This window comes from Periplaneta americana, chromosome 16 (genome assembly GCF_040183065.1).
Source record: "Periplaneta americana isolate PAMFEO1 chromosome 16, P.americana_PAMFEO1_priV1, whole genome shotgun sequence".
NCBI classification, from domain to species: domain Eukaryota; kingdom Metazoa; phylum Arthropoda; class Insecta; order Blattodea; family Blattidae; genus Periplaneta; species Periplaneta americana.
The window spans coordinates 159,902,017-159,929,497 of record NC_091132.1 but is presented as its reverse complement, the minus strand read 5'-3'; the positions used below and the strand labels follow the sequence as shown (position 1 = coordinate 159,929,497).

Below are 27,481 nucleotides of genomic sequence, written 5' to 3'. Positions count from 1 at the left end.
TAGCCCTGAGAACTTAGAGTGTATTTATTTTCCCCTATTTTCATATTACAGGATTATCTAAGAAATTGGCAAGTTCTTTGTGATAGTATAAGGATGAAAGTTGAAATTATAACTGTTTTGTATCGCGAATGGGTCTATCTGATCACGGCCATCTGGTAGAAACTTTGTTCAGGTTTCAGTCAGCCCTGACCTGGCAGTGTAACATAATGGAGGCAGTGCAGGAAATAATTTAAGGACCGTCAGTATTGTCGTACATAGACCTAAGAAGTGATGTCTTATTACTCCGAGAAATATGTGGACCAGGGACATGCCCTCACATCAGAGGTGAAATTTGAGGAAGATCCCGTGCCAATATCGTGCGCTGTATTGAAACGTGAACCTGAGGTGAGTGGAGCACAAGGAATGTACTGCTTGTTCTTCAAGAATTTATCTTATATTTTGATTCGAAGGACATTACTTCTTTACAACAGTACTTGTAGTGCCTTGCACTCTGTGATAGAGATAGAATAAATATCATCAATATTTACTATTACAAGTTATTTTATGTTGCAGAGAATTTTATCGTTGAACTGTTACTTGGTTTCATGTTTCAAAACGAAATTTCTTGTTACACTTACTCTTAATGTTGCCATGCTACACATTCTCACAATGTATTTTATAATGTGTTGTTATACTGATGGACTGGATTTTCTTTTGTTTTCTCTGTATTGTGTCTAAAATTCTCAATTTTGTTTTAGGTGTACGTGCACATATAGCAATTGCTTCATAAAGATTTAAAGTATCAAACGAAAAAATTATAACTCTTACTGCATTTCTCACTTCTGAATCATAATTCATATCAATGTGATAGGAACTATCGGTGAAGATGTGTTCCGATTTGTTGAAATGTTAAGTTTACACAGTTTAAAATCTATGTCATATCGCGTATGTATGATAGTTGGGTATATCAGTAGTCCGTGAAGTGTTTTGATTCTATTTCTATTTTCGTATAATTACACTCAATTGAACGTGATTTTAATTTTATTAATGCCTAGCCATATCCGTGCGCTTTGCTGCATATATTATAAATAATTAAGTAGTACCCTTGTATTTTAAAATAGTTTTTCTATTGCTTAGTGAATAATTAGCTACACATATTATTGTTGATACTTGAGTTAAACAGGTCGTCCTGTGCAATCTATGTCTAGTACAGGATACTATAATTTTGTAACAGCATCAGGTATCAATAAGGACAAAATATAACAGATAGAGGACTCACATAATTTTACTACTGAGGTCAAATAAGTATATCGATCATAATGCAATATTAATTTATCAGAATTTGTTATTATTAAATATTCACTAAAGACACCATTTTTGTGGCTGTGTCTTTTCGAAAATTCATGACATATTATTTTACCTTGAAATAGGATTAAATTTGACTACATATTATTGATTCAACTTTAGTTTCGGGATTGTAACAAGAATATGTTTTAATCCCACCCTATGTGGCATTTCGCTCAATCATCAATCCACTCGTCCACACGTGTGGGGTAACGGTTAGCGCGTCTAGCCGCGAAACCAGGTGGCCCGTGTTGGATTTCCGGATTGGGCAAGTTACCAGGTTGGGAAAAGTTTACAACACGGACTGCACCTGCCATCCCCACCCCAAGTCACTAGGTGACGGTGGGAACTATGGGTAATATGGGCGGGGGGGGATCGACAACGTAAGATGTGAGGTAAAAAGATTACCTGCTTATCCACCAGGTTGAGGGTTTTCCGAGGTTTTCCTTCAACCCAATAAGAGCAAATGCTGGGTAACTTTCTTTGCTGGACCCTGGACTCATTTCACCGGCATTATCACCTTCATCTTCTTTAGACGCTAAATAACCTTAGATGTTGATAAAGCGTCGTAAAATAACCTACTATAAAACAAGTCAGTTCACTCAGGAGTTATCTGATTACATATAGCCAGTGTCCATCTAGAGCAGTGGTACTCACTAGCAATTACAAGAGAAACAGCCTCTGTTAGAGAGCCACGCCAAATTTCACAGTACTCAAACTGGGTAACACACAGCCTTGTTACTTTTATGGATAATCACATTTATTACTGACTAGCCGTACCCGTGCGCTCCGCTGCACCCATTAGAAAGAAATATAAAGTAATTACATAATTAAAATAGGACATTTGACCCAGGGAACATTCGTGTTTGATAGAAGGATAAATCGTTTAATATGTTACTTAATTTAAATTGCATCCAAATAATTAAAATGCGATCATTTTGGTCCAGAGACACTCATTTGGTGCAATGACAATTCCTTTAACATGTTTCTTAATTTTTATTACATGCAGCCATAGTTTAATGAAGAGTGACATCATTTTGATTTAATGTGTACCTTTTATTTTACTTGTTACAGGTTTCCATTGAATTATGGTAATAACTTAATTTTAATCCTTGTTTTCTACGTATTCAGTAAATGGCGCTTGGCCCACTATGGTTGTGAACCCTTCAAATAACTTAAATTATATTATATAATATTGCATATTATATTTTGTTTTTTAATTCATTACACGGCCCTAGATGGCAGTTATTTTAATTTTAAAACTCATTTATCTCATTAAATATCTTATATTATATTATATTATAATGTATTATATTATATATTATATTATATTATATTATATTATATTATATCAGAAGTTACTGTATTAACATTATAACGTTATGTCCATCTAGAGAAACTACACTTTCCAATCGTGAAATAATAATTAATTATACAAATCGGTTAATTTCGCTTCCGATATTACTTCATACAAACACAGAAACATTCCCTGTAGGATCTTTCATAGCTTTCGATTCTTGCTGTCCAAGGCCCCTTATAGACGAAGTGATTTTTTTTTTTATTCATTACACGGCCTTACATGGCAGTTATTTTAATTTTAAAACTCATTTATCTCATTAAATATCAGTCCTATCAAAATTTTTCAAGGAACAAAACTTATCGCAAATTATTTTTAAAGAAACCTTTGTTATGTAACATTTTTCACAAAAATCAATAATAAACGAGATATTTCGATTTATTTAATTCAGGCCCCCTTATAACCTCCCCTATTAAATAATAATATTTTTAATGCCATATAGACTAAAATCTAAGTTACAACGAACTTAATTTATATTCCAATTTTCATCGAAATCCGTTCAGCCATTATCGCGTGAAAAGGTAACAAACATACAGACAGACAGACATACAAACAAAAATTAAAAAAAGCGATTTTCGGTTTCAGGGTGGTCAGTTATATATGTTAGGACCAATTATCTTTGGAAAATCGAAAATTACCAGAAAAATTTCGGCTACAGATTTATTATTAGTATTGATTACTGTCATTGATTTTTATATTAGTAGTTACCTGTTTTAGGCATATATTATTATTGTTATTATTATTATTGTTGTTGTCGTCATTATTATTATTATTATTATTATTATTATTATTATTATTGTTATTGTGTTTCTGTAGTAAACTTAACTAAACACACACTTTGAAACATTGACATTTTTTATGGGTGCGCATACCTGTCCCGTATTTTTTTCCAGTATTTCTGGTTCTTTTACATATAAATTCTACCCTTATTCGTCATAATGTTGGGGGTTGTAGCCAAGATATGGCTTGAGACACACAGACAGCACCTTGTAACTTTAGAAGTCGTCTTTTAATACCCTGTAATAAATTCCTGATTTAAGACGTCTGTTTGTACTGCAGGAACGGAATTTCTTGGATCCACAAGTGACTGGTATAAAGGAGGAATATGACGACCAGAGCCCTGATCTCTTATCTGAGATAAAAATTGACGAAGATCCGGTGCCAATTTCGTTCCGTGTGGTGAAACGTGAACCAGAGGTGAGTGAAGCACAAGGAATGCACTTCGTGTTCTTTCATTGTTTATCTTGTATTTTGATAGTAACGGACATTGCCTCTTTACAACAGTACATGCAATGCCTTTCCGTCTATGACAGAGACAACAAAATCTCATCACTTTAACGTTGAACTGTTATCTCGTTTTATGTTTAAATATGATAGCGAAATTACTTGTTACACTCACACTCTTAATGGCTTCCAAGAAACACATTCCCACAGTGTGTTTGAAAATACAATGACACTGTTTTGTTACGTCACAGGGTTTTCTTGGCCTCTAAGCTAGTGTTTTTCCCGCCTGCTTCCACTAGCGAATACCGCGCCATACAGTGACAGTTGCGAGTTAGTTTATCATCTGCACTCGTGCGCGAAGGTTGATTCAGTCGTGTTGTGTTGCGTGCGTGTGTGTTCGGCGTTGTTGCAATGCGATTTTCATTGCTTGAACGTGTGTATATGTTTACTACATACATAAATACAGAAAATCTTGCCCGAGAACACGACAGAACTTCCGTATCAATTTTCCGAATAGATCTATGCCTAATGCCACTACAAGGAGGTTAGCCAAAAAATTCGGACAGACAGGTTCAGTAAATCATCGTAAAATAGGAAGGAGGAGACATGTTCCTACAGAATAAAAATTAGACGCGGTAGAACAGAGATCAGAGCACACCACGCAAAAATAAGGTGTATACGAAAAACCCGCATACAAATTTTATTATTATTATTTTAAGTGTTACTAGCATTATATGTTACTAATATTTATATTATTTATCTCATGCATGTAACCTATAAGATAAAACATTGTAATAAATATATATAGATCATTTTCTTAATTAATAACAGTGCATATCTCCAATAAATGATTTCTTAGCATCGCCACAGATACATTTGATTGTACTTGTCACTATCTCTGTCACTAGAGAGTTCTTGAAATTTATATTTTCCCCGCCGTTCATAAAATATTTTGATACGATACCTCTTGCACAAAAGGGAGATCTATAACTGAAACTTGATTAATGTATTTTAGTATTATTTTGTATTAATCCTGGTAATAATGAACAGTTTGGCTTCTAGACATTTTGTTTTTCATCATTAACTTCCCATGATTGTATGAGAAGATTCGAACAGAACGGCAGTTACGTAGACCTGCGGCTCCTCCCTACTACCAATAATGCATAACACAATGTCAACGTGGTGGTTACTGTCTTCTGCGATATAACGAACTTTTCTGTTGATTTTCGAGTTCGTCATTTTTTTTCTGGTCATTATATGCTTATTTAAGTTGTATTAACTCTCGCTAAGCGGTTTTATATTTTATTTTATCCGTCTTAGTATTTATTTTATTATTGTAAAGAAATTTGTTTTATTACTATTATTATTAATGTTATTATTATTATTATTATTATTAATGAATTAATTTGTATTACTATCTTTGTATCATCTCCGTCGCGGATATTCTATTATTATTATTATTATTATTATTATTATTATTTTTTTTATTATTGTTATTATTAATGAATTAATTTGTATTACTATCTTTGTATCATCTCCGTCACGGATATTCCATTATTATTATTATTATTATTATTATTATTATTATTATTATTATTTCTAACATCAACATTATTATTGATCTCTGTAAAATTTATGTAGACTACTGGACTGTACCCGAGCACGAGCATATGCTCATTTCGTGTATATATTCATATGTATCATTTCAAATGTAAATTGTGAATAAATTTGAATAAATTTGCTTAAAGACTATTATGAGAGCTGAAATCGAGTCAATCAGTGAAGCAGAATTCTCAAAGTAATTAACAATCTCATAAGAAGGTGTCAACAGTGTGTAGAAGTTGACGGGGGACATTTTTCAATACCTAATTTGAGCTGAGTAAGTACAAATTCCAATACTGTATGTTTCAGTATCAGCAGACCAGGTGGTCGCTTGGCCGCAGATAAGCTCCTAGTGACGGACTTCTAATCAAAACGGTGTCACTGTATGTCACACTTAAGGACAAGCGATGTTCTTGTTTTCTCTGTGTCTTTGCCAAAAAACCTCAATACCTTCTACAGTTTTCAAATAATTGATTTTGCTTTAGTTGTAGGTACAAATATTATCACCTGTCATCATTCGTTTTCACCCATTGTTCTTAAGCATTTACGGATTTCCAATGTCTCCTTTGCAGAACGTTATGTTACCCATCGAGAAAAAATATTTTGTAACTCTTAAGATAAATTATGGGGTTTATTTTGAGTGAATTACAGAATAGATTCTAAATTTTCCTAATTCTCATGATACATACGGACATCTACAGCATACGTGTTGTATTTACTGTTATTTTGATAGTGAAGTGCATTTAAAATTGATACAGGTAGAGAAACGTAAAGTAAAAACCACAATATGTCAATTTTCAAATGACTAGACATAAAGAGTTCCAGTTTTCTTTGCTTATGTGTCGTGCTTAAGAACATTATTTCTCTTTGTTTTCTCTGTTTTTGTTCTAAAATTCTCAATCCTTTTTACAGTTTCTGTATAACAGAATTTACTTTAGATGTAGGTACAAACATAATCACCTTTCTTCATTCCGCCCAAGGTTGCGAGTTCGATCCCGGGCCAGGTCGATGGCATGTAAGTATGCTTAAATGCCACAGGCTCATGTCAGTAGATTTACTGGCATGTAAAAGAACTCCTGCGGGAGAAAATTCCGGCACATCCGGCGACGCTGATATAACCTCTGCAGTTGCGATTGTCGTGAAATAAACCATATTTTAAAAATTTGTCATTCCTTTTTCACATTTTAAGTATTTATGTATTTGTAATATGTCCTTGGTAGGATATTATGTTGACCGTAGAGTAAAGATATTTGGTCACTTTACGTTAAATTATGGGAGTTTCTTAGAGTGGATTCTAAATTTTGGAAATTGGTCTGATGCATTCGAATAGCAACAGCATGCATGAAACTATTTTTCATTTTATTTACTCTTATTCTTTCTGCGAAGTGCATTTAATTTGAATGCAGTTTAGGGCAGTGGTTCGCAAATATCCTGAAGGTGCAACCATTTTTGGTCGAGACTTTCTTTTACGACCCTGGCCGTACTGTTACTAAGTCCCATTCGAAAAATATAAATCCTTGTAAAATCGAGAATAATTATAATTTTACTCAAAATCAGTAGATACCACCCAAAATATGACCAAATTGCATGATATATGGAGAAACTATAACACGAAATGTTAGGTAAGCTTCGTTTTCAGTACTTCTCGCCATTGCCACCGTGGTGCTGCGGTAATAGTTCAATACAAAGTGGTACATTCCATCAAAGGAAGGGTGTTGCAAACTCGTAGTTTCAGCAAAATTTGTGAAGGTATGGATTCGTTATATGAGAATACTCTTTATCACACGTAAGATGGCTTTCTTGGAGTAACGTTTTGAAACGAGTTTTACAGTAAGAACAGAACTTTTAATATACAAGACGAGAAATCGGAAATTACGGAAACCTATTTTCCAGTTGAAGAATGTGATCCCAAAGCTCACTCTGTTCATTTGGCCATTTTTTATTATTCGTACACATATATATATATATAGTTTTCTATCATTATAATTTAAGCTTCTTTTCATCCATAACACCGCCAATCTTTGTCTAAAAGTTTGTGTTATTGTTTGTATCACTTGAAAACAAGCTCGATCTGTAGACCTGTGGATTAAAACTATTAACCCAGCCCTTTCATAAAAATGTACTGAACACGTTTTGAATAATAGTTTGCAATGCCAAGATGTTAACATTATAACAGCCAGGGATAACATTAACAGGTTTACAAAGAAACTTGATTTCTAGTCAATATAATTTGACACAAATATATTTGATTCATTCCTGTGTGTTAAAGAGCTCATGGAAAATTTCGCTACATGTGATAGACAAATACTGTGTTTTTACAGACTTATGCAACCAAGTTTGCACGATTTTAATCAACAACTTTATCAGTACTTTCTGGAAGAAACTCGAAAGAAGACTATCACAAAGATGATGAATCCGTTTTTAGGCAGTTGCGTCCAACTGGTTGAAATTCCAGAAACTATGAAGGAAAATCTCATTTAAATATATACCTAGAAATGGAATGTTTAAATTATACGTTTTTTTTTTTGGAACATAGTCAAATTTTGGATAAAAAAATGCAAGAATACCCCGAGCTTGCAAAAATATCCTTTTTTTTTTTAAATGTATGCACCCTCGTATTTATGGGAAATGGTTTCCTCGTATATGTTCACGATCAAAACAAAAGTGAGAAAATTCCTAGATATTTTAAATGATATCACAGTGTGTTTGGAATGCTGAGTCCAGATTTGAGAAGCTACTTTCTGAAAAACAGGGACATTTGATTGCATTTATTTATATTTTACTTTATAACTACAGAAGAATTTTTATTATGTGCAATATTGTTTATGTTTATGTTTCTAAATACGAAATAGATGTTAATAAGAAACTTTTTGACTTATTTTGTAAATCATCTCGTGACCATTCTCAAGGGGTCGCGACTCACACTTTGGGAACCGCTGGTTTAGAGAAACGTAAAATTAGAAGCTTCAATTTGCTAGTCTACATTAATTACTACAAAATAAAGATAAAGTGTTTGCATTATCTTTAACTCATTACGGGTAGACTTCAACTTAGTTACGAATCTAGAGAAAGTTTCAAGTTGACGAAATACTTGAACGAATATTCTAACCAATTTTCATCTCGAAGAAATTAATGATTATTATGTTTATAGAAATAGAACCTATATGTACTGCAGCTTTAGTACAGTAGTATAGTTCATAATTTTTCCTTTACCCGTGAATGTTAAAATTTGTGCCCATACAATGAAATAGTATTAGACATTGTCAGACTGTGGTGGATTCCGTAAAATTGATCTGCCACTGTGGAGTAGCGGTTAGCATATCTGACAGTAAAATGAGTGGGTCTGGATTTATATACTGATCGAGACAAGTTACCTGGTTCAGTTTTTTTCCTCGGTTATCTCTGAACGCATTAGATCTAACTGCTCGGTAACTTCAGGCACTGAACCCCGGACTCATTTTGCTAGCATTCTCACCTTCGTTTCTGTCAGACGCTATATAACCATTACAGTTTATAAACTGTCAAGAGGAATAGAAGAAGAAATAAAGGATATAGCAGAGATATTTGTTACGTTTAAAAAAATGTGGATGTGATCAAAAAGTCCAAATAAAGTGAATCTGGAAAAGATCGAGAATTATAGGGGAGAGAGAAAGTGTATAAACAGACGTGTAGAATAAAATATAAGTAGGCTATTTATAGTAAGTGAGAACAGTGACAATGGATTAAGTGTAAGCAGAATAGTGATAAAGTGAAAGTGAGCGCAAATAGGAATGAGAGAAAATAGTGAGAAAGGATTAAGAGAAGTGAACAAGTGACAGCATAAAATTAGTACTAACATTTGAACATTGGAACATTAAATGAATATAAGAGAAAGATAGGAGAAAAGGTCAAAGAACAAATAGGACAAATAATTAAATGTATGGGTGCTGAGTAATATGATAATTTATAGAGATAAATTGAATTGGAGATTTTAGTCAATAGTAGTTTTGAGATAAAGGGGGTGTGAAAGTAGTATAGCATATTAGATATATTAGGATTAAGGAACAAATATAATAGCAAATGAAATATAGGAGAAATACTGAAGGGGAGTTTGACCCAATAACAAAAAAGGTACATAGTATAATTGGGAGTATTTGTGTAGACGTGTACTGCAAATAATGTGTTATTGTAATAATATGTTAATGGTGGCACCGGATATAGAAATGTGCTGCGACGAAATATATCATATAAAGTGTCGTAAAATAAACAGCTTAAAAACCCACCAAATTCGTGACTAGAAATTGAATTCTTCCTTCATAGATAATATCTCCTACAGTACAGTTGTTTACTACTAGTTGTTCCATTACAGCTATTTTCTACGATACATTTCTGGACATGGGTTCCTAATCAAAACTTTATCTACTTAGTCCCCTCTACATCCCCTTGAACTTTGTAATAGGAATTCTGAAATTCTCTGTATTGATGATATGTGACAGTTTAGCAAAGTAACCGTTTGTTGTGAGTAAAGATGTAATATTTTATTGCATTCTGCTAATTAATGTAGCCTATGTTCAAAATACAAAGAAACAACACATATCCAACGGCTTTTATATTTTTTTTGTCGGAAAATAGATGTTGCATAGGGACGAAATCTACTGAAAATCTTAGACTTATCCTACTTAACCGCATATATTTATTCTACTCATCCACCGCGTATATTTTTTTCGTCTTCAAAGTATTACGCAAGAGTAGCTGTGTTTTTCTGTTTTTCCTGAAAATTTCACTTTTTTGGACGTGTGGGGTTTCTCAACATTTATTTTGTTTCAATAAATTTTACATTTGTATTATAAACTTTAAATACAAATACAAAAATTCTGTTACTTCATTTAGTGAATAATATGTAATTTGTTTCTCTTCTCAATCTTTTTGCAACATGCGCCATTTCACCATTCATCAAGTTATCATTCCCCCGTTTGTTGACCAAAATTAATGCATTTAAAATATTTAATATTTTATTTTATATGTTAATGCATATACATTAATCTAATTTATTTCTACATTATAGTACTAGTTCCCTCCTAAAATTTTTCCGCGCTGTTTTGAAACAACAATTTCGATTGCATGAGTGTCGCGGTAGTATAGATTACACTTTTATTTTGCCACATTTTGAAAAAGCTTCAACAGCGCTGTTCTATAAGGAAAAGGAGTACCCCATGAAATATCTGCCCCAGGAATAGCCATCTGTTAACTAAACTTCTACTGACCTAATACGACTTATATGCACTTCTGTGGCATATAGAATCGTTGCACTTTTGTTAATGTAAATTGTGCTATGTTTCTTTTATTTGCTCTGTGTTAGGAACAGCAGAGTGACTTGAACACAGTGAATGAGGAGCCAAGGGTGGAAAGAACAGCAGAGGACAACGAGATTTTCACGGAATGGTGAGTGTGGTGTGCGAGTTTACGTAGAGAGTTCATTGCGTTTAAAACTTCCTTTTCGGTAACTGGCTAGAAGCACCTTCAGATGGGCTGTAACTCTGAACTAGACCAACAGATAGCATGCGTGTTTGTGTAGGCATGGGCTTTGCATGTGCATTTGTTTTCCATTGTATAAACATTGAGAATTTATGTAGTGTATTGCTATTTAGATGCTCTTAAAAATAGCTCTCTATGCCAAATGATTGTTGTATTCCTCTATGTAGGCCTAATAACCAGAGAAAGCGTTTTGCTTCAATCAGTTTCCGAAAGATGCTTACAGCTAGCTGAAACCTGGTGAGGTGTCTCTGCATTCTTGTGTAGTGCAAGGTTTCTAAATGTCTTTGTCGAACAGCTGTTTTCGACGGACCTTGCTGTAGTGTATTGACAAAGTGATTCGTATTAATAATTAGGACATTCCTGTCACTTGTTCTTTTGTTTCTTATTCTGCACTACTTAAAAAGGCAGAGAGTTTTCTCAACAGAAAGGCCTACGTACTAAGTGTTGGTAAACATGGTATTTTCCACATACAATTTGTTGTATAGATAAGGCTAGAATATTGAGACAATTTTGATATTTCCAACGTACCTCATAATTTATTTATAGCATTGTATCTATATTGGTAACGTTTCCTCTGGTGAAACAGTTTAGTTTAGGTTTGAAGTTCATTACTTTAATGTATATTTGTTGCGACTATTCTATTGTCTGATAGTATATATTCGTCAGGATTGCAGCTACCAAAGACAGGTCTGTATCATCAGAATTCGACGGTATTGCAGATGAAGAGGACGAGACTGTGTGCGAGATTCCGAAGACTTCAGATTCCTCAAGAAAACATGCCAGAACTGCTGAAGTTAAGCGATTGCAATTCGAAATGTCTAACGAATGTCTCTCCAATCCGGCAAAATGGACGACGCATTTACGTGAGCGTGTAGTCAAGAATGCTTACGAATGCGATATTTGTGGTAGAAGTTTTTCGAATTCGAGTAGTGTAAAAAGACATAAACTGCTGCACAGTGGAAAGACACCTTTCAAATGTGATGTTTGTGGTAAATGTTTCTTGTCGTCGACTTGTGTCACAAGGCATAAAGTTGTGCACAGTTGTGAGAAACCTTTCAAATGTGATGTTTGTGGTAAGTGTTTCTCTGACTCCAGTTACGTTAGAAGGCATGTACGCGTGCACATTAATGAGAAACCTTTCAAATGTAATGTTTGTGGTTTGTGTTTCTCGTTCTCGAGTTCTCTTAGTAGGCATCAATTTGTACACAACGGTGAGAAGCCTTACAAATGTGAAGTTTGTGGTAAGTGTTTTTCGCAGTCCAGTAGTCTTGGAACACATAAATTCGTACACATTGGTGAGACACCTTTCAAATGCGATGTTTGTGGCAAGTATTTTGTGCAGTCGAGTTGTCTAAGAGTCCATGAACGCCTTCACACAGGCGAGAAACCTTTCAAATGCGATGTTTGTGGCAAGTGTTTTTCACAGTCGTGTAATCTAAGAATCCATGAACGCATTCACACCGGAGAAAGAACTTTCAAATGCGATGTTTGTGGCAAGATTTTTTCGCGGTCGAGTAATCTAAGAAGGCATGAACTCGTGCATACAGGCGAAAAACCTTTCAAATGTAAAGTTTGCGGCAAGTTTTTTTCGCAGTCAAATCATCTAAGAAGCCATGAAAGCTATCACACAGGCGAGAAACCTTTCAAATGTGAAGTTTGCGGTAAGTTTTTTTCGCATTCAAGTCATCTAAGAAGCCATGAGCGCTATCACACTGCCGAGAGCACTTTCTAATGTGATGTTTGTGGCAAGTGTTTCTCTGTGTCCAGTAGTCTTAGAAGGCATAAATTTGTACACATTAGAGCGAAACCTGTCGAATGTCGCGCGAGAAATGTTTGAAATGCGGTAATTGTTATGTTTTCCTAAATCGAGTAGCCTAAAAAGATATGAACACGCGAACACTGGCGAGAAACATTTGATATGCTGTGTAGGTGGCAAACGATCCCAGTTTCCGGATCCCTAAAAAGCGTGGAATCCTGCATGCGAAAATGCGACGTTTGTTGGGTTTGTTTCTCGCATTCGATTGGCGTAGGGGGACATGAACTCCCGCACTGAGGTGAGAAACCTTTGAAATCCGGTGTTTCTTGGAGTCTACCCACAGTCTAATACATACAGTCACGCAACTCATACGTATAAAATATGGCAACATTTGACAGCTGTGCGCGACAGAAGTTATGTTTCATTAATTTTTATTCTCTGACTCAATATTATAATGTTAATGCACGACTTATAATAATTTATCCATTATATTATATACAATAAAAAGGGTCAATTTTTAAAACGATTAGGATAATCATATACCTAACCTCAATTTCTCCATACCCAACTACATTTAAAAATGATCAACTGGTTCAATATCTATAATATAACCTCTTGGTACATGAGGTTAACTTTTGACATGTTACTGTTCAGTTAGGTAAGTATTTATTTGTTAATGGTACATGTACATAATTTCTTTGTTGGATTTTCCCATATAAATCACTGATGAGTGGTGTGTATAGAGAAATCGTATTCATATTTCACTACTCTTCAGTATTTCCTGCTAATTTTTATCGATGTGACAAAATATCGGTGTAATTCATGCTACGTATCGATATAAAATATCGGTGTGACAAAATCACCGATAAAAGTCACAGATATTTAATTGTCACAGTCACAGTTGTCACAGATACTTGAAAATATCGTTTAAGCTCATCTCTAGAAATATCTACTTGGGAAATCCATCCCCGGTCCACAGACTGGATAAGCCTACGAATCAAGTCAAGTCTTATTTCGTTCACATCTTTTTTTTTTTATCCTCTCAGGTTCACATACATTTTTTTTTTACGTACCAGGTTACTGGTTTGATGTTTGAGCGTACCTTTACCGCGAAAACCACGGCTTCCTTAGTTCCTGCGCACGTCCAAGTGTCGTTCACATGATTTGTGAAAAAGAAGATTTGTTAAAGATGGATTCCAACAACTATTGCAAGATATCAGAAAACATATCTGAAAAAACTCCAGTACTGATCACATTTCCTACAGTAAGGTGTGAAGCTGAGGTGAGGTGCTGTTTTCTACAGACACCAATACTACTTGTGCGCTAATTTCTCTGTTATATTTTCTCAAGCCGTTGTCATACCAGGCTGAGGAAAGAGGAACATACGGTTGTCGACCATCACAGAAGCCAGAAAATATGCTAACCAATTTATAATGAATAAATAAATTTAATATGTAGGCCTATACATTTGTTTAGATTAGGTTACTTTAGGCTTTCAGTATTCCGTGCATATGCGAAACTGTGACAGATTCTTTTAAGCTTGGTTTATCATTTGCATATACGAATGAGTGACATGGTAGGTTAGTTTTGGTTTTGGTATATCTTGCATATACGAATCTATGACAGATGAAGTTAGTTCAGGCTTTTGATATGCCTTGCATGTACTCAAAATTATTTAATAATGAGCCCATTTTTGCTGTCCGCCTTCCTTTGGTTACACTAATTCCAAAGTGTCCAATTTTGATGTCTCGTGTTACTGCAGGAACGGAATCTTTTGGATGAGCATATGACTAGTGTAAAGATGGAATATGTTGACCAGAGCCATGATTTCGCATCTGAAGTGAAATTTGAAGAAAATCCGGAGACAATTTCCTTCCCTGTGGTAAAAGATGAACCTGAGGTGAGTGGAGCTCAAGGAATGCACTGTGTTCTTCTTCCAGTCGTTATGGTATATTTTGATTGTCTTATACATTACTCTTTGGCCTGGAGACAGGATAAGTATCATCACTATTTGCTATTACAGGTTATGTCTTGTTGCAGAGAAGTCTAATGTTGAACTGTTATCTCAGTTTCTTTTAAATTTGAAAACAAAATTGCTTGCTACACTTCCTCTTAATAGTTGCCAAGCTAGAAATTCCACAGTGTGTTTGGTATTTTGTTTTACTTAAGGCCCCATTATTTCAAGAATTTGCCTATCTTTTAACATTTCCATAAATTACACTACCTAATACAGCGGCCATAATAGAATGTTCAGAATATTTAATAATATGTACATCTTCCGATTAAATTCTACATTTTCTGTTTTTGTGTGTGTGTGTGTGTGTGTGCGTGCGTGTGTGCTTTTTTTTAGTTGAATATTGTATGTGTGTTTGTGTATTGTCTGTATGTGTGTACGCATGCTAGCTATGTTCAGCCATCCTGCTACTGTTAAGGTAAGCTCCACTTACGAGAATGGATCCGTATGGTACGTTCGGATTTTTATTCTTTGCATTATTTTAAATGGATAATCACCCACTTGGCCATATCACCTATGTTCATATAACCGGATTCCCTTCAGGATTCTGACCAGAGAATTCTAAATAGATTTCTGTATGGTCCAGATCGAAATAGAGAATGTCATGACAAATATATCGATTGTAAGACCTTGAATCGCGGTAATATCGAAGATATAATAAAAAGGATGACGTGAAGCTTATCTTATTAAGTCCTACAATATGAAGAACTTTTTAATTTGCGAAATTAGAATTATAGCAACGTTATATGGAGAAGGAAATATGAGATGAAATTGGGAAAATATTATATTAATCAGGTATGTCCTTCATAATTTATTTAATTTAGAGAGATATTCATTTTATTTTCAGGTTCAGTTCAGAACACTGCAATGAAATAATGCGCTCTAGCGGTAAATTACAATACAATTTGATGATTCATTCGGAAATGCGGACAAGTGAGCGATGCTATAATAAAAATCCGAACGCAGCAAACGAATGTTTTCCTGTAATTGAGCACTTACCATTATTGTCTGCTTCCCGTTAATTAAACATTGAATATTTCTTACCTGTAATATAAATGCAACCAGCCAAAATTGAAATCATATTCAAAACTGCAAGTAGGTATAAATACTAATATTATTATGAGTTTGCGACTTCCAGGGAGTTAATTTATTTGAACTACACATGAATGAGGTAAGGATGGAATGCATTTTTCTTTTCTAATGCTGCAATTCTGTCTATGATTTGTTTTTTAGTGGGAACTTCATTCCAGATTTTTCTCTTGTCTACTGATAGCAGTTTGCATTATATGATATAGATGAAACTCAGTTCCATTGGAAGAGAAAATCGATCTGGGTTCATTTCCCCAAATATTAACGTCTCCTGACAACCAATTATATAAGAGAAGTGTAATGTGTGAGGAATTAACATAAGCAACACTTAATGTACACTCATGGAGAGCAAATATGACTCGCTTAGCAGTGCTGAACAGCGTATACCAAAATTTTGCATAATACTACCTTTATGATTCTGCTTACTGATTTCTCTCTCACGTCCCTAAATGCAACATAACCTTGTTGTGCCGTAATCTGTTTCTAATTTTGATAGTGGTACAGTTCACGAATTTGACAGTGGATAATTTCCATGTCCCACATGTTCCCCACTCATACTTGTCGAAAGGACATTGCCAAAAACTCCTTGTCGAACTGTGTGGTAGCTCAATGGTATAATGTCTGAGTACTTGTCGGTACGAAACAAAATACTCCTAGTGCAAAAACTCAGAATAAGTGAAACGTAGAAAAGAAGGTTAGAGGTCATAGAGTCAGGTAGCAGGGATATTTGGGAATATTTCCTTTTGTTCAATGTCCTTTTGCAGTTCAATGAAGAAAGGTAGGCAGAGGTGGTTTTTTCACAGTTTCCCTTCATACACAAGGAATTTCTACCCATTGAGAGTATACGTCCAAAAAATATGTTCTGACAACAGAGCAATCCAGTGTTTTATTGTCTTTTACAAAACTATGGAAATATTGTCGTTAATCTACCACAGTGATGAAGATATGTTACAATATCATGAACAGTAGTATATTATGTGGTATAATGGCCTAAATATTAAAATACTGTGAACAGTTAGCTTTGAGTATGCTTCATCACAGACGTTACTAACATGTATAACAAATGTTTTTGCATGAAAATATGAATTTGCATATGAATCCTGGCCTTATTCATCATAATGTAAAGCACATGCTGTGGGTTGTGATCAGGCTGTGGCATGCGGACACATAGAGAACAACTAGTAAAGTTAGAAGTCGTCTTCTAACACTGTAATAAATTGCTCATTTAAGATGTGTCTTTGTACTGCAGGAACGGAATTTTTCGGATCAGCACGTGACTGGTATAAAGGAGGAATATGAGGACCACAGCCAAGATCTCACAACTCAGATGAATTTTGAGGAAGATCCGGTGCCGATTTCGTTTCCTCTGGTGAAACGTGAACCTGAGGTGAGTGAAGCACAAAGAATGCATGTTCTGATTCATCCGGATAGATATAGCATACATCAAAGTGTTGTATAGTTTACTTCATTTTTTTCTGTCAGTGAAGTTCATTCAGTTTTAATTTAGGAGGAAATGTAGAATGGAAAAGCTATAGGAGTTGATGGAGTCCCCATTGAATTACTGAAGTGCTTGGGTGAACACAAGAAGCAAATTCTATCATTATGCAACGACATATATGAGAAAGGCGAGGGGCCTGAAGATTTTACGCAGACAGTGTTGATTCCAGTACCGAAGGAAATAATGCTAACAAATGTAAGGAGTTCAGGATTATGAGTCTAATATCGCACTCGGCGAAGATTCTCTTGCAAATACTTAATAGCCGTTTATATTATATTCTAACATGGAAGAATAGTTGGAAGGAGAACAGTTTGGCTTCAGGGAAGGGAAAGGTGCGAGAGATGCAATTGCACTGCTACGGACAATCGGTCAGAGATACCTGGAGAAGAATAAAGAAGTGTATATAGTATTTGTGGACCTAGAAAAGGCTTTTAACAGAATAAACTGATGGGGATCCTTAAGAAAATTGGCGTGGATTAGAAAGAGAGAACTAAGATGTTGGTAAAGCGTCGTAAAATAACCTACTAAAAAGAAAGAGAGTTAACGCTGTTCAGTAATGTTTATATGAAACGATTGAAAGTCAGGATAGGAGAAGAGATGTCAGAAAGAAGTGAAATAGGGAGCGGAGTATGTCAAGAATGTCCTTACCACCTATACTGATCAACATCTGTTCACCTTTACGTGATATCGTGTGTCTTCTGTTTACAAGCAGTTCTGCGGAGTCCACTTTCACATCAGTTGTGATTCAGCCATTGAGCAGTACAGGACGAGATAGACGATATCAGAGGACTGCAGATGTCGCCCTCAGCCCATTTTGCTTGCGTACCGTGAAGAGGGAAATTTTAAATCGAATCAATCTTCAAACTTATTTTGCATCGCAACGATACATTTGTGGACATGGGTTCCTAATCAAAACTTTATCTACTTAGTCCCCTCTACAACTCCTTGAAGTTTGTAGTAGGAATTCTGAAACAGTCCGTATTGATGATCTGTTACAGTTTTGGTAACTACCCGTTTGTTGTGAGTAAAGATTAATATTTTTTGTATTCTGCTCATTAATATAGCCTATGTTCAAAATATTGAAAAACAACATATATCCAACGGCTTTTATATTTTTTTTTCTCGGGGAATAAATGTTGCATAGGGATGAAATTTACTGAAAATCTTAGACTTATTTTACTAACCACATATATATATATATATATATATATATATATATATATATATATATGTGGTTAAGTAAAATAAATAGGGATGAAATTTACTGAAAATCTTAGACTTATTTTACTAACCACATATATATATATATATATATATATATATATATATATATATATATATATATATATATATATATATATATATGTGGTTAAGTAAAATAAGTCTAAGATTTTCAGTAAATTTCATCCCTATGCAACATTTATTCCCCGAGAAAAAAAATATATATATTACGGGTTCAAATTATTAAGTAAGAGTAGCTGTGTGGTTTTTTGTTATTGCTGAAAATTTTACATTTATGGACGTGTGAGTTTTCTAAATATCCCCATTCTATTACAGACATACATTGCATTGTAATAATTTTTCAATACAAATACAAAAATTCTGTTACTTCAATTAGTGAATATTGTGCAATCTGTTTGTCCTCTCAATCTTTTTGCAACATGCGCCATTTCACCATTCATCAAGTTATCATTCCCCCATTCGTTGACTAAAAATAATGCATATAAAATTTTTAATATTTTACTTCATATGTTAATGCATATACATTAATCTCATTTTATTTGTATATTATATTACTCATTCCCTGCTAAAATTTTCGTGCTGTTTGGGACTACACCTTCAGATTATATAGGTATGTCTCGGTATTTAAAGTACACCTTTGTTTTGCCACATGTTGAAAAGAGGTTTAAATACGCTGTTATATAGGGGAAAGAATTACCCCATGAAATATCTGCCCCAAGAATAGTCGTCTGTTAACTAAACTTCTACTGGCCTAATATGACTTATATGCACTTCTGTGGCATATAGTAGTAGTAGTAGGGTTTAAGAAGGGCGCGTCAGCTACTATGGCTATTTGCGCCCTTATCTAAAATTCCTAATGTAACAAATACATAAATAATATAATAATCAGAGTGCTAAAAGAACTAAAAAGCGTTGTCACGATAAAACGAGACGCTCAAATGCAGTATACATAAGGTGATTTCTACAGAATCATAATAGTGAGCAATTCTACCACACTAGGTGGTATTCAAGACGAACAAATAAAACAATAAAACTAAGGCCTCCAGAGATAACTTGTCAATCATATTTTAAAACCATAAAATTTTATAAAATATTCGGATGTATAAAGTCCGAAATGTCAACAATGTAAAATCAAATATAAAACAACAAATGTAACCTCCGGATGTAAAGGGTCCGGAGGATGAGTAAAACGGATCAATAAAAAACTAAATCACCTTATCCAAACCTGTATTTGATAAAAATCTCAGAACTGCATTTGCACAATTAAAATCATTTCCAAGAGCGTCACGTAATGTCGGCCGAATTCCATATTGCCTCCGTGCATGGTCATATTTCCTGCAACACAATAAAAAGTGTTCCACCGTAAGTGGAACACTGTGGCATATAGAATCGATGCACTTTTGTTAAAGTAAATTGTGCTATCTTTCTGTTTTGTTTGCTCTGTGTTAGGAAGAGCAGAGTGACTTGCACACAGTGAATGAGGAGCCAAGGGTGGAAGGAACAGCAGAGGACAACGAGATTTTCACGGAATGGTGAGTGTGGTGTGCGAGTTTATGTAGAGAATCATTGCGTTTGAAACTTATTTTTCGGTAACTGGCTAGAAGCACCTTCAGAAGGGCTGTATCTCTGAACTAGCACCAACAGATAGCGTGCGTGTACGTGCAGGGATGCGCTTGGCGTCTGCTTTTGTTTTTCCAGTGTATAAACATTGAGGATTTACGTAGTGTATTGGTATTTTAAATGCTCTTAAAATAGGTTTATATATGCCAAATTATTGTTGTATTCCACTTTGTTGGCCTAATAACCAGGGAAAGCTTTTTGCCTTCGATGAGTTTCCGAAACATGCTTACAGCTAGCTGAAACCTGGTGAGATGTCTGCATTGCTGTGTAGTGCAGCGTCTCTAGATGTCGCTGTCAAACAGCTGTTACCGACGGGCCTTGGTGTAGTGTTTTGACAAAATGATTGGTATTAATAATTAGGACATTCACTGCGTGCGTCTGATGAAGAATTTGATTCAGCAAATATTTGTAATTTCATACATTGTTTGCAAATATTTGTGGAGTTTGATGGTTTTCAACTACACATATTGTACTGTCTGGCAAGAATGCAAAAATTAACCTAATTTGAAAGTGATAAAATAAACTCTATATTAACATTTTATGTAGCATAAGAATAAACCACAACGGAAGATATACACAGTTGAAATACGAATTGGCAAGCAATCGCACAAACTTACACATTTATGTCCAAAAACGATGAAGCAGAGTTAAATGATTTTCCTTTGTGGGATACTCTTGGGTTATAATGGTAATACTCATAATATACATACAATTATTTCAATTGAGAATGTAACTGTAACATGAAAACACAATTTCACTTGCTTCTAAGGACATGGAATCATTAATTTCTCACGTTTAATTATATATATATATATATATATATATATATATATATATATATATACACAGGGTGCCCACTTAATGTCTCCTTTAACGGCAACGACCTGCGGAAAGAAAAACGTTCCGGTGAATTTGAATGTTGTGAAGGCCATAACTCGGAAATGAAGCATTTCCGGACACATGTTGTAATGAACTATTCTGATTGTATACATGTGGGAAATACACACCTGAATTTATGCCCCGTATTTTTTAATCATCCTGTATATAATGTAGTGTTTTTGGAAAAAAATTTTCCTAAGAGTAACCTGGCAGACGACTTTAGACAGAGAATTCTCAATACAAAGGCCAACCAACTAAAACTTGGCAATCATGGCATTTTCCACATAAAATTTGTTGTATAGGTTAGTACAAGAATGTTGAGACAATTTTGATATTTCGAACGTAATTTATAATTTATTTATAGCATTGTATCTCTATTGGTAACGTTCCTTCTGGTGAAATAGGTTCGTTTAGGGTTGAAGTTCATTACTTTAATGTATATTTGTTGGGACTAATCTATTGACTGATAGTGTATTTTCGTCAGGATTGCAGCTACCAAAGAGAGTTCTGTATCATCAGAATTGGACAATATTGCAGATGAAGAGAACGAGATTGTGTATGAGATTCCCAAGAATTCAGATTCCTCAGGTAAACAAGCCCGAACTCATGAAGATAAGCAACTGCAACTCGAATTGTCTAAAGAGTGTCTCTCCAATCCGGCAAAATCGACGACGCATTTACAGGAGCGTGTAGTCAACAAAGCTTACAAATGCGATATTTGTGGTAAAAGTTTTTCTACGTCGCGTGATGTAAAAAGGCATGGACTTCTCCACACAGGAGCGAAACCTTTCAGATGTGATGTTTGTGGTAAGTGCTTCTCTAGGTCGAGTGATCTTAGAAGGCATAAACTCGTCCATATTGATGAGAAACCTTTCAAATGCGATGTTTGTGGTAAATGTTTCTCCGCGTCCAGTCTTCTTAGAAGTCATGAACGCGTTCACACTGGCGAGAAATCTTTCAAATGCGATGTTTGTGGCAAGTGTTTTTCGCGTTTGGATCATCTGAGATGCCACGAACGCCTTCACACTGGCGAGAAACCTTTCAAATGCAATGTTTGTGGGAAGTGTTTTTCCCACATGTGTAATCTGAAATGCCATGAACGCTCTCACACTGGCGAGAAACCATTCACATGCGCTGTTTGCGGCAATTGTTTTACGCTTTTGACTCATCTGAGATGCCATGAACGCCTTCATACTGGCGACAAACCTTTCAAATGCGATGTTTGTGGCAAATGTTTTTTGCAGTTGAGTAATTTAAGAAGCCATGAACGTCTTCATACCGGCGACAAACCTTTCAAATGCGATGTTTGTGGCAAGTGTTTTTCGCATTTGAGTCATCTAAGATGCCATGAACGCCTTCACATAGGTGAAAAGTCTTTCAAATGTGATGTTTGTGGTAAGTGTTTCTCGCATTCTAGTAGTCTAAGACGCCATGAACGCCTTCACACAGATGAGAAATCTTTCAAATGTGATATTTGTGGTAAGTGTTTCTCGCAGTCTACTAATCTAAAATGTCATCAACGCCTTCACACTGATGAGAAATCTTTCTAATGTTTGTGGTAAATGTTTCTCGCAGTCTAGTAGTCTAAGACGCCATGAACGCCTTCACACAGATGAGAAATCTTTCAAATGTGATGTTTGTGGTAAGTGTTTCGAGCACTCTTGTAGTCTAAGACGCCATGAACTCCTTCACACGGATCAGAAATCTTTCAAACGTGATGTTTCTGGTAAATGTTTGTCGCAGTCGAGTCATCTTAAAAGGCATAAACTCGTGCACAGTGGGGGAAACCTCTGAATTGCGATGTTGGTGGTAAGTAAGAAGCCATGAACACCTTCACACATGCGAGAAACCTTTCAAATGTGATGTTTGCGGGAAGTGTTACTCGGCGTCGCGTAATCTTAGAAGGCATGAACGCGTGCACATTGGTGGGAAATCTTGCAAAAGTCAGGCGAGTAACGTTGTGTCTCTCTAAATCGAGTAGCGTAAAAAGACATGAACATCTGGACACACGCGAGAAACCTTTGAAATGCTGTGTATGTGGCAAACGATCTGAGATTGCTGATCCCTAAAAAGCTTCGAATCCCGGACACATGCGAAAATGCGATGTTTGTCGGATTTGTTTCTCGCTTTTGAATGGCGTAAGAGGGCATGAACTCCAGCACAGATGTGGGAAAGATTTGCAATCCGGTCTTTCATTCAGTCTACCCTGTAAAACGATGCACGCGTGCACAGAAGTGAGAAAACTGACAAACGTGATCTATTTCTTTCAATCGAGATGCCTGAAAAACAAACTCCTCCACACATACGAGGAACCTTTCATATATAATTTTTCCGGTCTTTCTCGGCGATGAATAACGTAAATTGCCTTCAACACCTGAACAGAATCGCGATATCTTTCAAATGCGATGATGGTTTGAAGCGTTTTTCGATCAGAGTTTTATAAAAACAGCATAAACAACACCTCGCATGCGAGAAGCCTGAATATATGTTGTCAAAATGTTTTTGCTGTCTAACTTAATTACTAGTATACATGGTAGGATGATTGCAAACACGAGTAATTGCGCTTTCATAATTTGTTTGTGAGAAATTGCCAAATACACGATTTTTTGTAATAATATTGTTTTATCACCCATGTGTTTTCTATTGAACGACGATCATTTTTGTGAATTTGAAATCAAAGTAATGTAGATTGATGAACATCACTGCAGCCAGTGCTGAACTATGACTTTATTATAGTTGTTAATAGTAGAAATTACTAGAAGTAAAGCTGCCATGAATGCAGCATTATTCCGCCTTATTTGAAATAGTACGTCGGGTAATTCATCATATATCGCAAGCCCTTTTCTTTCCAGCTCAAAGTCTGTTGATGCCAGTAAATGCTGTAAGAGGAAATATTGTTCAAGTTCATTTTCTTCCTGAAAACAGCACTCTTTGTCCACTATTCAAAATCGTCGATGGTTGTGAAAATCATTTCTACGGATTTATCCTTCGTTATTCTGATACATTGAAGCCTAGATCATATATGTAATAGATATGTCGGGCTTATAGGCTTTGAAGTTAACAATTTTTGTCAGGTTTACTACGCTGCCATCTAGTTGTTACATAAGGAGTCACGTCATAATTCCCATTTGATTTGCATTAGCGACTGTGCTGCCATCTCGTGTTCGTTTACGGCGGACGGGTGGCGATCCTGGCGGTTGTTCTCTTCAAAGTGCTGCCGATTTTAACGTAGCGAGGAATTATCTGTTACATATATGATCTAGGATTGAAGTTAAGTTTTTGCAAGAGTGTCTTGAGAAGGAGTTTTAAAGTTATAGAACTAACATGAATCAGATACTTCCAACGTTAGGATGGTCAATCTTTTATTAATTAATCATTACTTTTATTGTGAAACCAGATATTTTTGGTCGTCTTCATCAGTAAATTCCATAACTGTGGGATAGAAAGATAACAGTATCCTATTTTTTATGTATCTTCACTACTTAGGCCTACCTTTAATGTCACTAACGATTTGGTAATGTTCTTATATGAACAATTTCGTGTATTAAATAAAATCATTATAGGCCTAATATTCTATCTTATTTACCGGCAAGTGTTATTAGAAATTTGAACGAATTATAAAATGTTTGTATTTTTTCATTGAATCATCCATCATTTTCCCGGCTGCCTTCATATGATCTTTTGCTTTCTTTGTCTTTTTTTTATTGGTTATCTCCACTATCATTGGTGTTGCAACAAAATCACGATACCGGTACAAAATAAGTTGTAATGTTTACAAAAATCCTGAAAGTGAATAGCATACTGTAAATAATACAGACATTCACTGGTGTTAAACCTGAAGGCATTGATTCCTAATAGCACTTTATAATATCTGAAAACAGTGATGTTCCTAGCCATGTCTTTTGATACAATTTGGAAATATTTCCAGGCCCCGTGTTACTTCGCCCTTGCGTATTTAAATGATGGTTGTTTCATTTACATCCACTCCACTGACTCATAAAATTGTTAATTATTAATAAATGTGCACATAATTTTTATATCTTTATTGTTAACTGTTTCCGTATTCTCTATTACTTGAAATTTTGAAAGAACAAAATAGTACAAACTTCATTTCTTGAGTAGTCCTGCATCATTTTTTGTTATGTAAAACAGATGACCGGACTTTATTTTTGACGTAGCGAACGTTTTTGTACTATATACGATGGTTATATTTGATTAATGTAATGTAATTGCCATTTTCTTATGTAATTTTATAAAACTAAAGGCTTTTCTCTGTCCTGTTTTGTTTTTTTTTATATTATGTTGTGATATATGATGTATGGAGGTTATGTTTATAAACTAATAGTTTGGGACTTGGTGGGCTTAGCCCCCTAAAATAATATACATTTTTTATAGGTACATTATATCATTTAACTCCCATTAAATATCTTACAAAAATGACGACTACATTATATTAACCCAATATGTTGGCTGTACAGCTTACGAAAACTTCAATGACGTCATGGTCCTTATATTGATTCTTTAAAATTACATGATATTCATTGCCATGTATGCACCCTATGCATTTATTCTCACTTTTTTCTATAATAACTCTCAGATGTCAATCAATAAGATGCCGTAAAAATCTTCATACCAGCCAGTGCTTTTATAACGTGTTTAAGATATGGCAAGGAACACAGGGCTACAAATTACAATAAACTCTTAATTTATATATAATAAACTCTTTGCTACCACATACATATGTTACAGTCAGTGGTGTAAAATCATTTCGAACGACTCAAAAGCAGCAAACTCTACGTTTCTGCTGTTGTTTTTTTAGTTGTAATGGATGTGGTAAGATGGAACACAGTTTGATCCATTAGCTGTACAATCATGTGGTGACGCTGACACAATGTAGACAAGATTTTCACCAGATGTAAGTATGGCGAGACCATTCGGTTGAGTTCAACATCAGCATATCTTCCATTTCATCTTTTATTTCTAGTGGGCAGTGGTTAAGTTATACTCTTTTCATACTAATACATTTTTAATGAATTACTCATATTTTGAAACACACACTTCGTCTCTAAAAAGTACCAACACTCGTATTCTTTGTACAGCAATTTCTATAACATTGTTATCACTATCAGAGCTCAGCCTAGTAACTTTACTCATAATACAAGTCGTTGAATTCCGTTGTCTTGTGTGTATAATCCATAAACAGTATGAATGTTCATATGTAGCGTGTTATAGGTAAGAATACATACAGTCCTACAGATTCGTGTGGTTATTGTTTCTTCCCTCTTAAAGTATTTAATTCTCGCTTTATCTAGAATGAAACAACGATCAAGTGCTTCTATGTGAAGAGATTTGCTCATGGACACCCATGCAATGGAGAATAAATTGATTTTTTACTATATTGTGTATGAAGGGAATGTACACATTGTAACTGCAGTAGGTATTATTTCACTAAATTAAAATTGTAACAACTAAAAGCATTATCAGTATACATCGAATATTAGAGGGTCCGAAGTTCAGAAAGACAAATTTTACAGGAGAAACAAAAACTATATCCTGCTTAATCATTTATGTTTATTAATTTTCTCAATAATTCAAATAAAGAAATTATACTTAACTCACATTTCTGAGAAGTGTTTTTGGAAATATAATCAATCATGCCCTTTGTAAGAGCACTTAAATTAGCTGGACATATGTTTTAAAAAAAATACTGTATTTTAGCAGTGTTTTTTTAATGTAATAAAAACTAGTTTTCTGTGAAAAACAAAATTTATTAATATGTATTACTATATACAAAACATTTCATCATGAATTTGAGGAATTTGAAATTTATATTTTTATAATATAGGTAATATAATATTATATTGATCTGTTTAATTTTTTTCACATGTGTTGGGTCCGCTGTTCAATCTGCTCATAAAATTATACTTTAACGTTATCTTCAATGTATGGTTTTACTTTGTTTGCGTCATTAATTTTTTTTCGTTCACAGTCAAATATTTCCTTCTGGATATGCGGTAACACTAGACAGTTCATTAGCTGTATGAGAATTATGACGCAAAACAAAGATGAGAGTGGTAAACCCAATGACGAACTATAAGACAGTAATAACTCCTGGACGCTCCTTGTCATAAATAAAGTGGTAGCAATCACCAATAGCAAAGGAACACCTTCATATGACGCTCGGCATTATCTGTCTCCAGAGATTTTTCTTGTAATATTTATGACACCTGCCTTTAAAATTATAAATTTGGACAGATTTTGTTGCACTTCCACAACGGCAAATTTGACGGAAGAACTGCAAAAAAAAAAATAAAGATTTAAATCAGTTGCAATAAAATGCTGTAAATTCGAACATCTTTTTGT

At 34.7% G+C, this 27,481-nt stretch overlaps 1 protein-coding gene across 4 annotated transcripts; it reads left to right on the top strand.

Annotated features, from left to right (window-relative positions):
* On the top strand, nt 1-26,012 carry LOC138691600 (zinc finger protein 431-like). Of its 4 annotated transcripts, none has more exons than XM_069813729.1 (5): nt 13,331-14,058; nt 14,539-14,676; nt 17,129-17,266; nt 20,069-20,151; nt 21,603-26,012. In XM_069813729.1, the coding sequence occupies exons 1-5, from the start codon at nt 13,936-13,938 to the stop codon at nt 22,666-22,668; spliced, it is 1,548 nt and encodes a 515-aa protein (XP_069669830.1). In that variant the 5' UTR covers nt 13,331-13,935; the 3' UTR covers nt 22,669-26,012. The 4 variants fall into 4 exon arrangements, with proteins under 4 accessions (XP_069669833.1, XP_069669831.1, XP_069669830.1 ...); XM_069813731.1 differs by lacking the exon at nt 21,603-26,012 and adding an exon at nt 20,472-21,019; XM_069813732.1 differs by lacking the exons at nt 13,331-14,058; nt 17,129-17,266; nt 20,069-20,151; nt 21,603-26,012 and adding exons at nt 1-384; nt 3,740-3,877; nt 10,845-10,927.
* The last annotated feature ends 1,469 nt before the right edge of the window (nt 26,013-27,481 follow it).

Bases quoted from the DNA above. Each gene is read 5' to 3' on its own strand.
- LOC138691600 (XM_069813729.1), top strand. From the start codon at position 13,936: ATGATTTGTGAAAAAGAAGATTTGTTAAAGATGGATTCCAACAACTAT. The intron at 17,267-20,068 runs GTGAGTGAAGCA...GCTCTGTGTTAG, and splicing joins TGGTGAAACGTGAACCTGAG to GAAGAGCAGAGTGACTTGCA. The intron at 20,152-21,602 runs GTGAGTGTGGTG...TATTTTCGTCAG, and splicing joins AACGAGATTTTCACGGAATG to GATTGCAGCTACCAAAGAGA.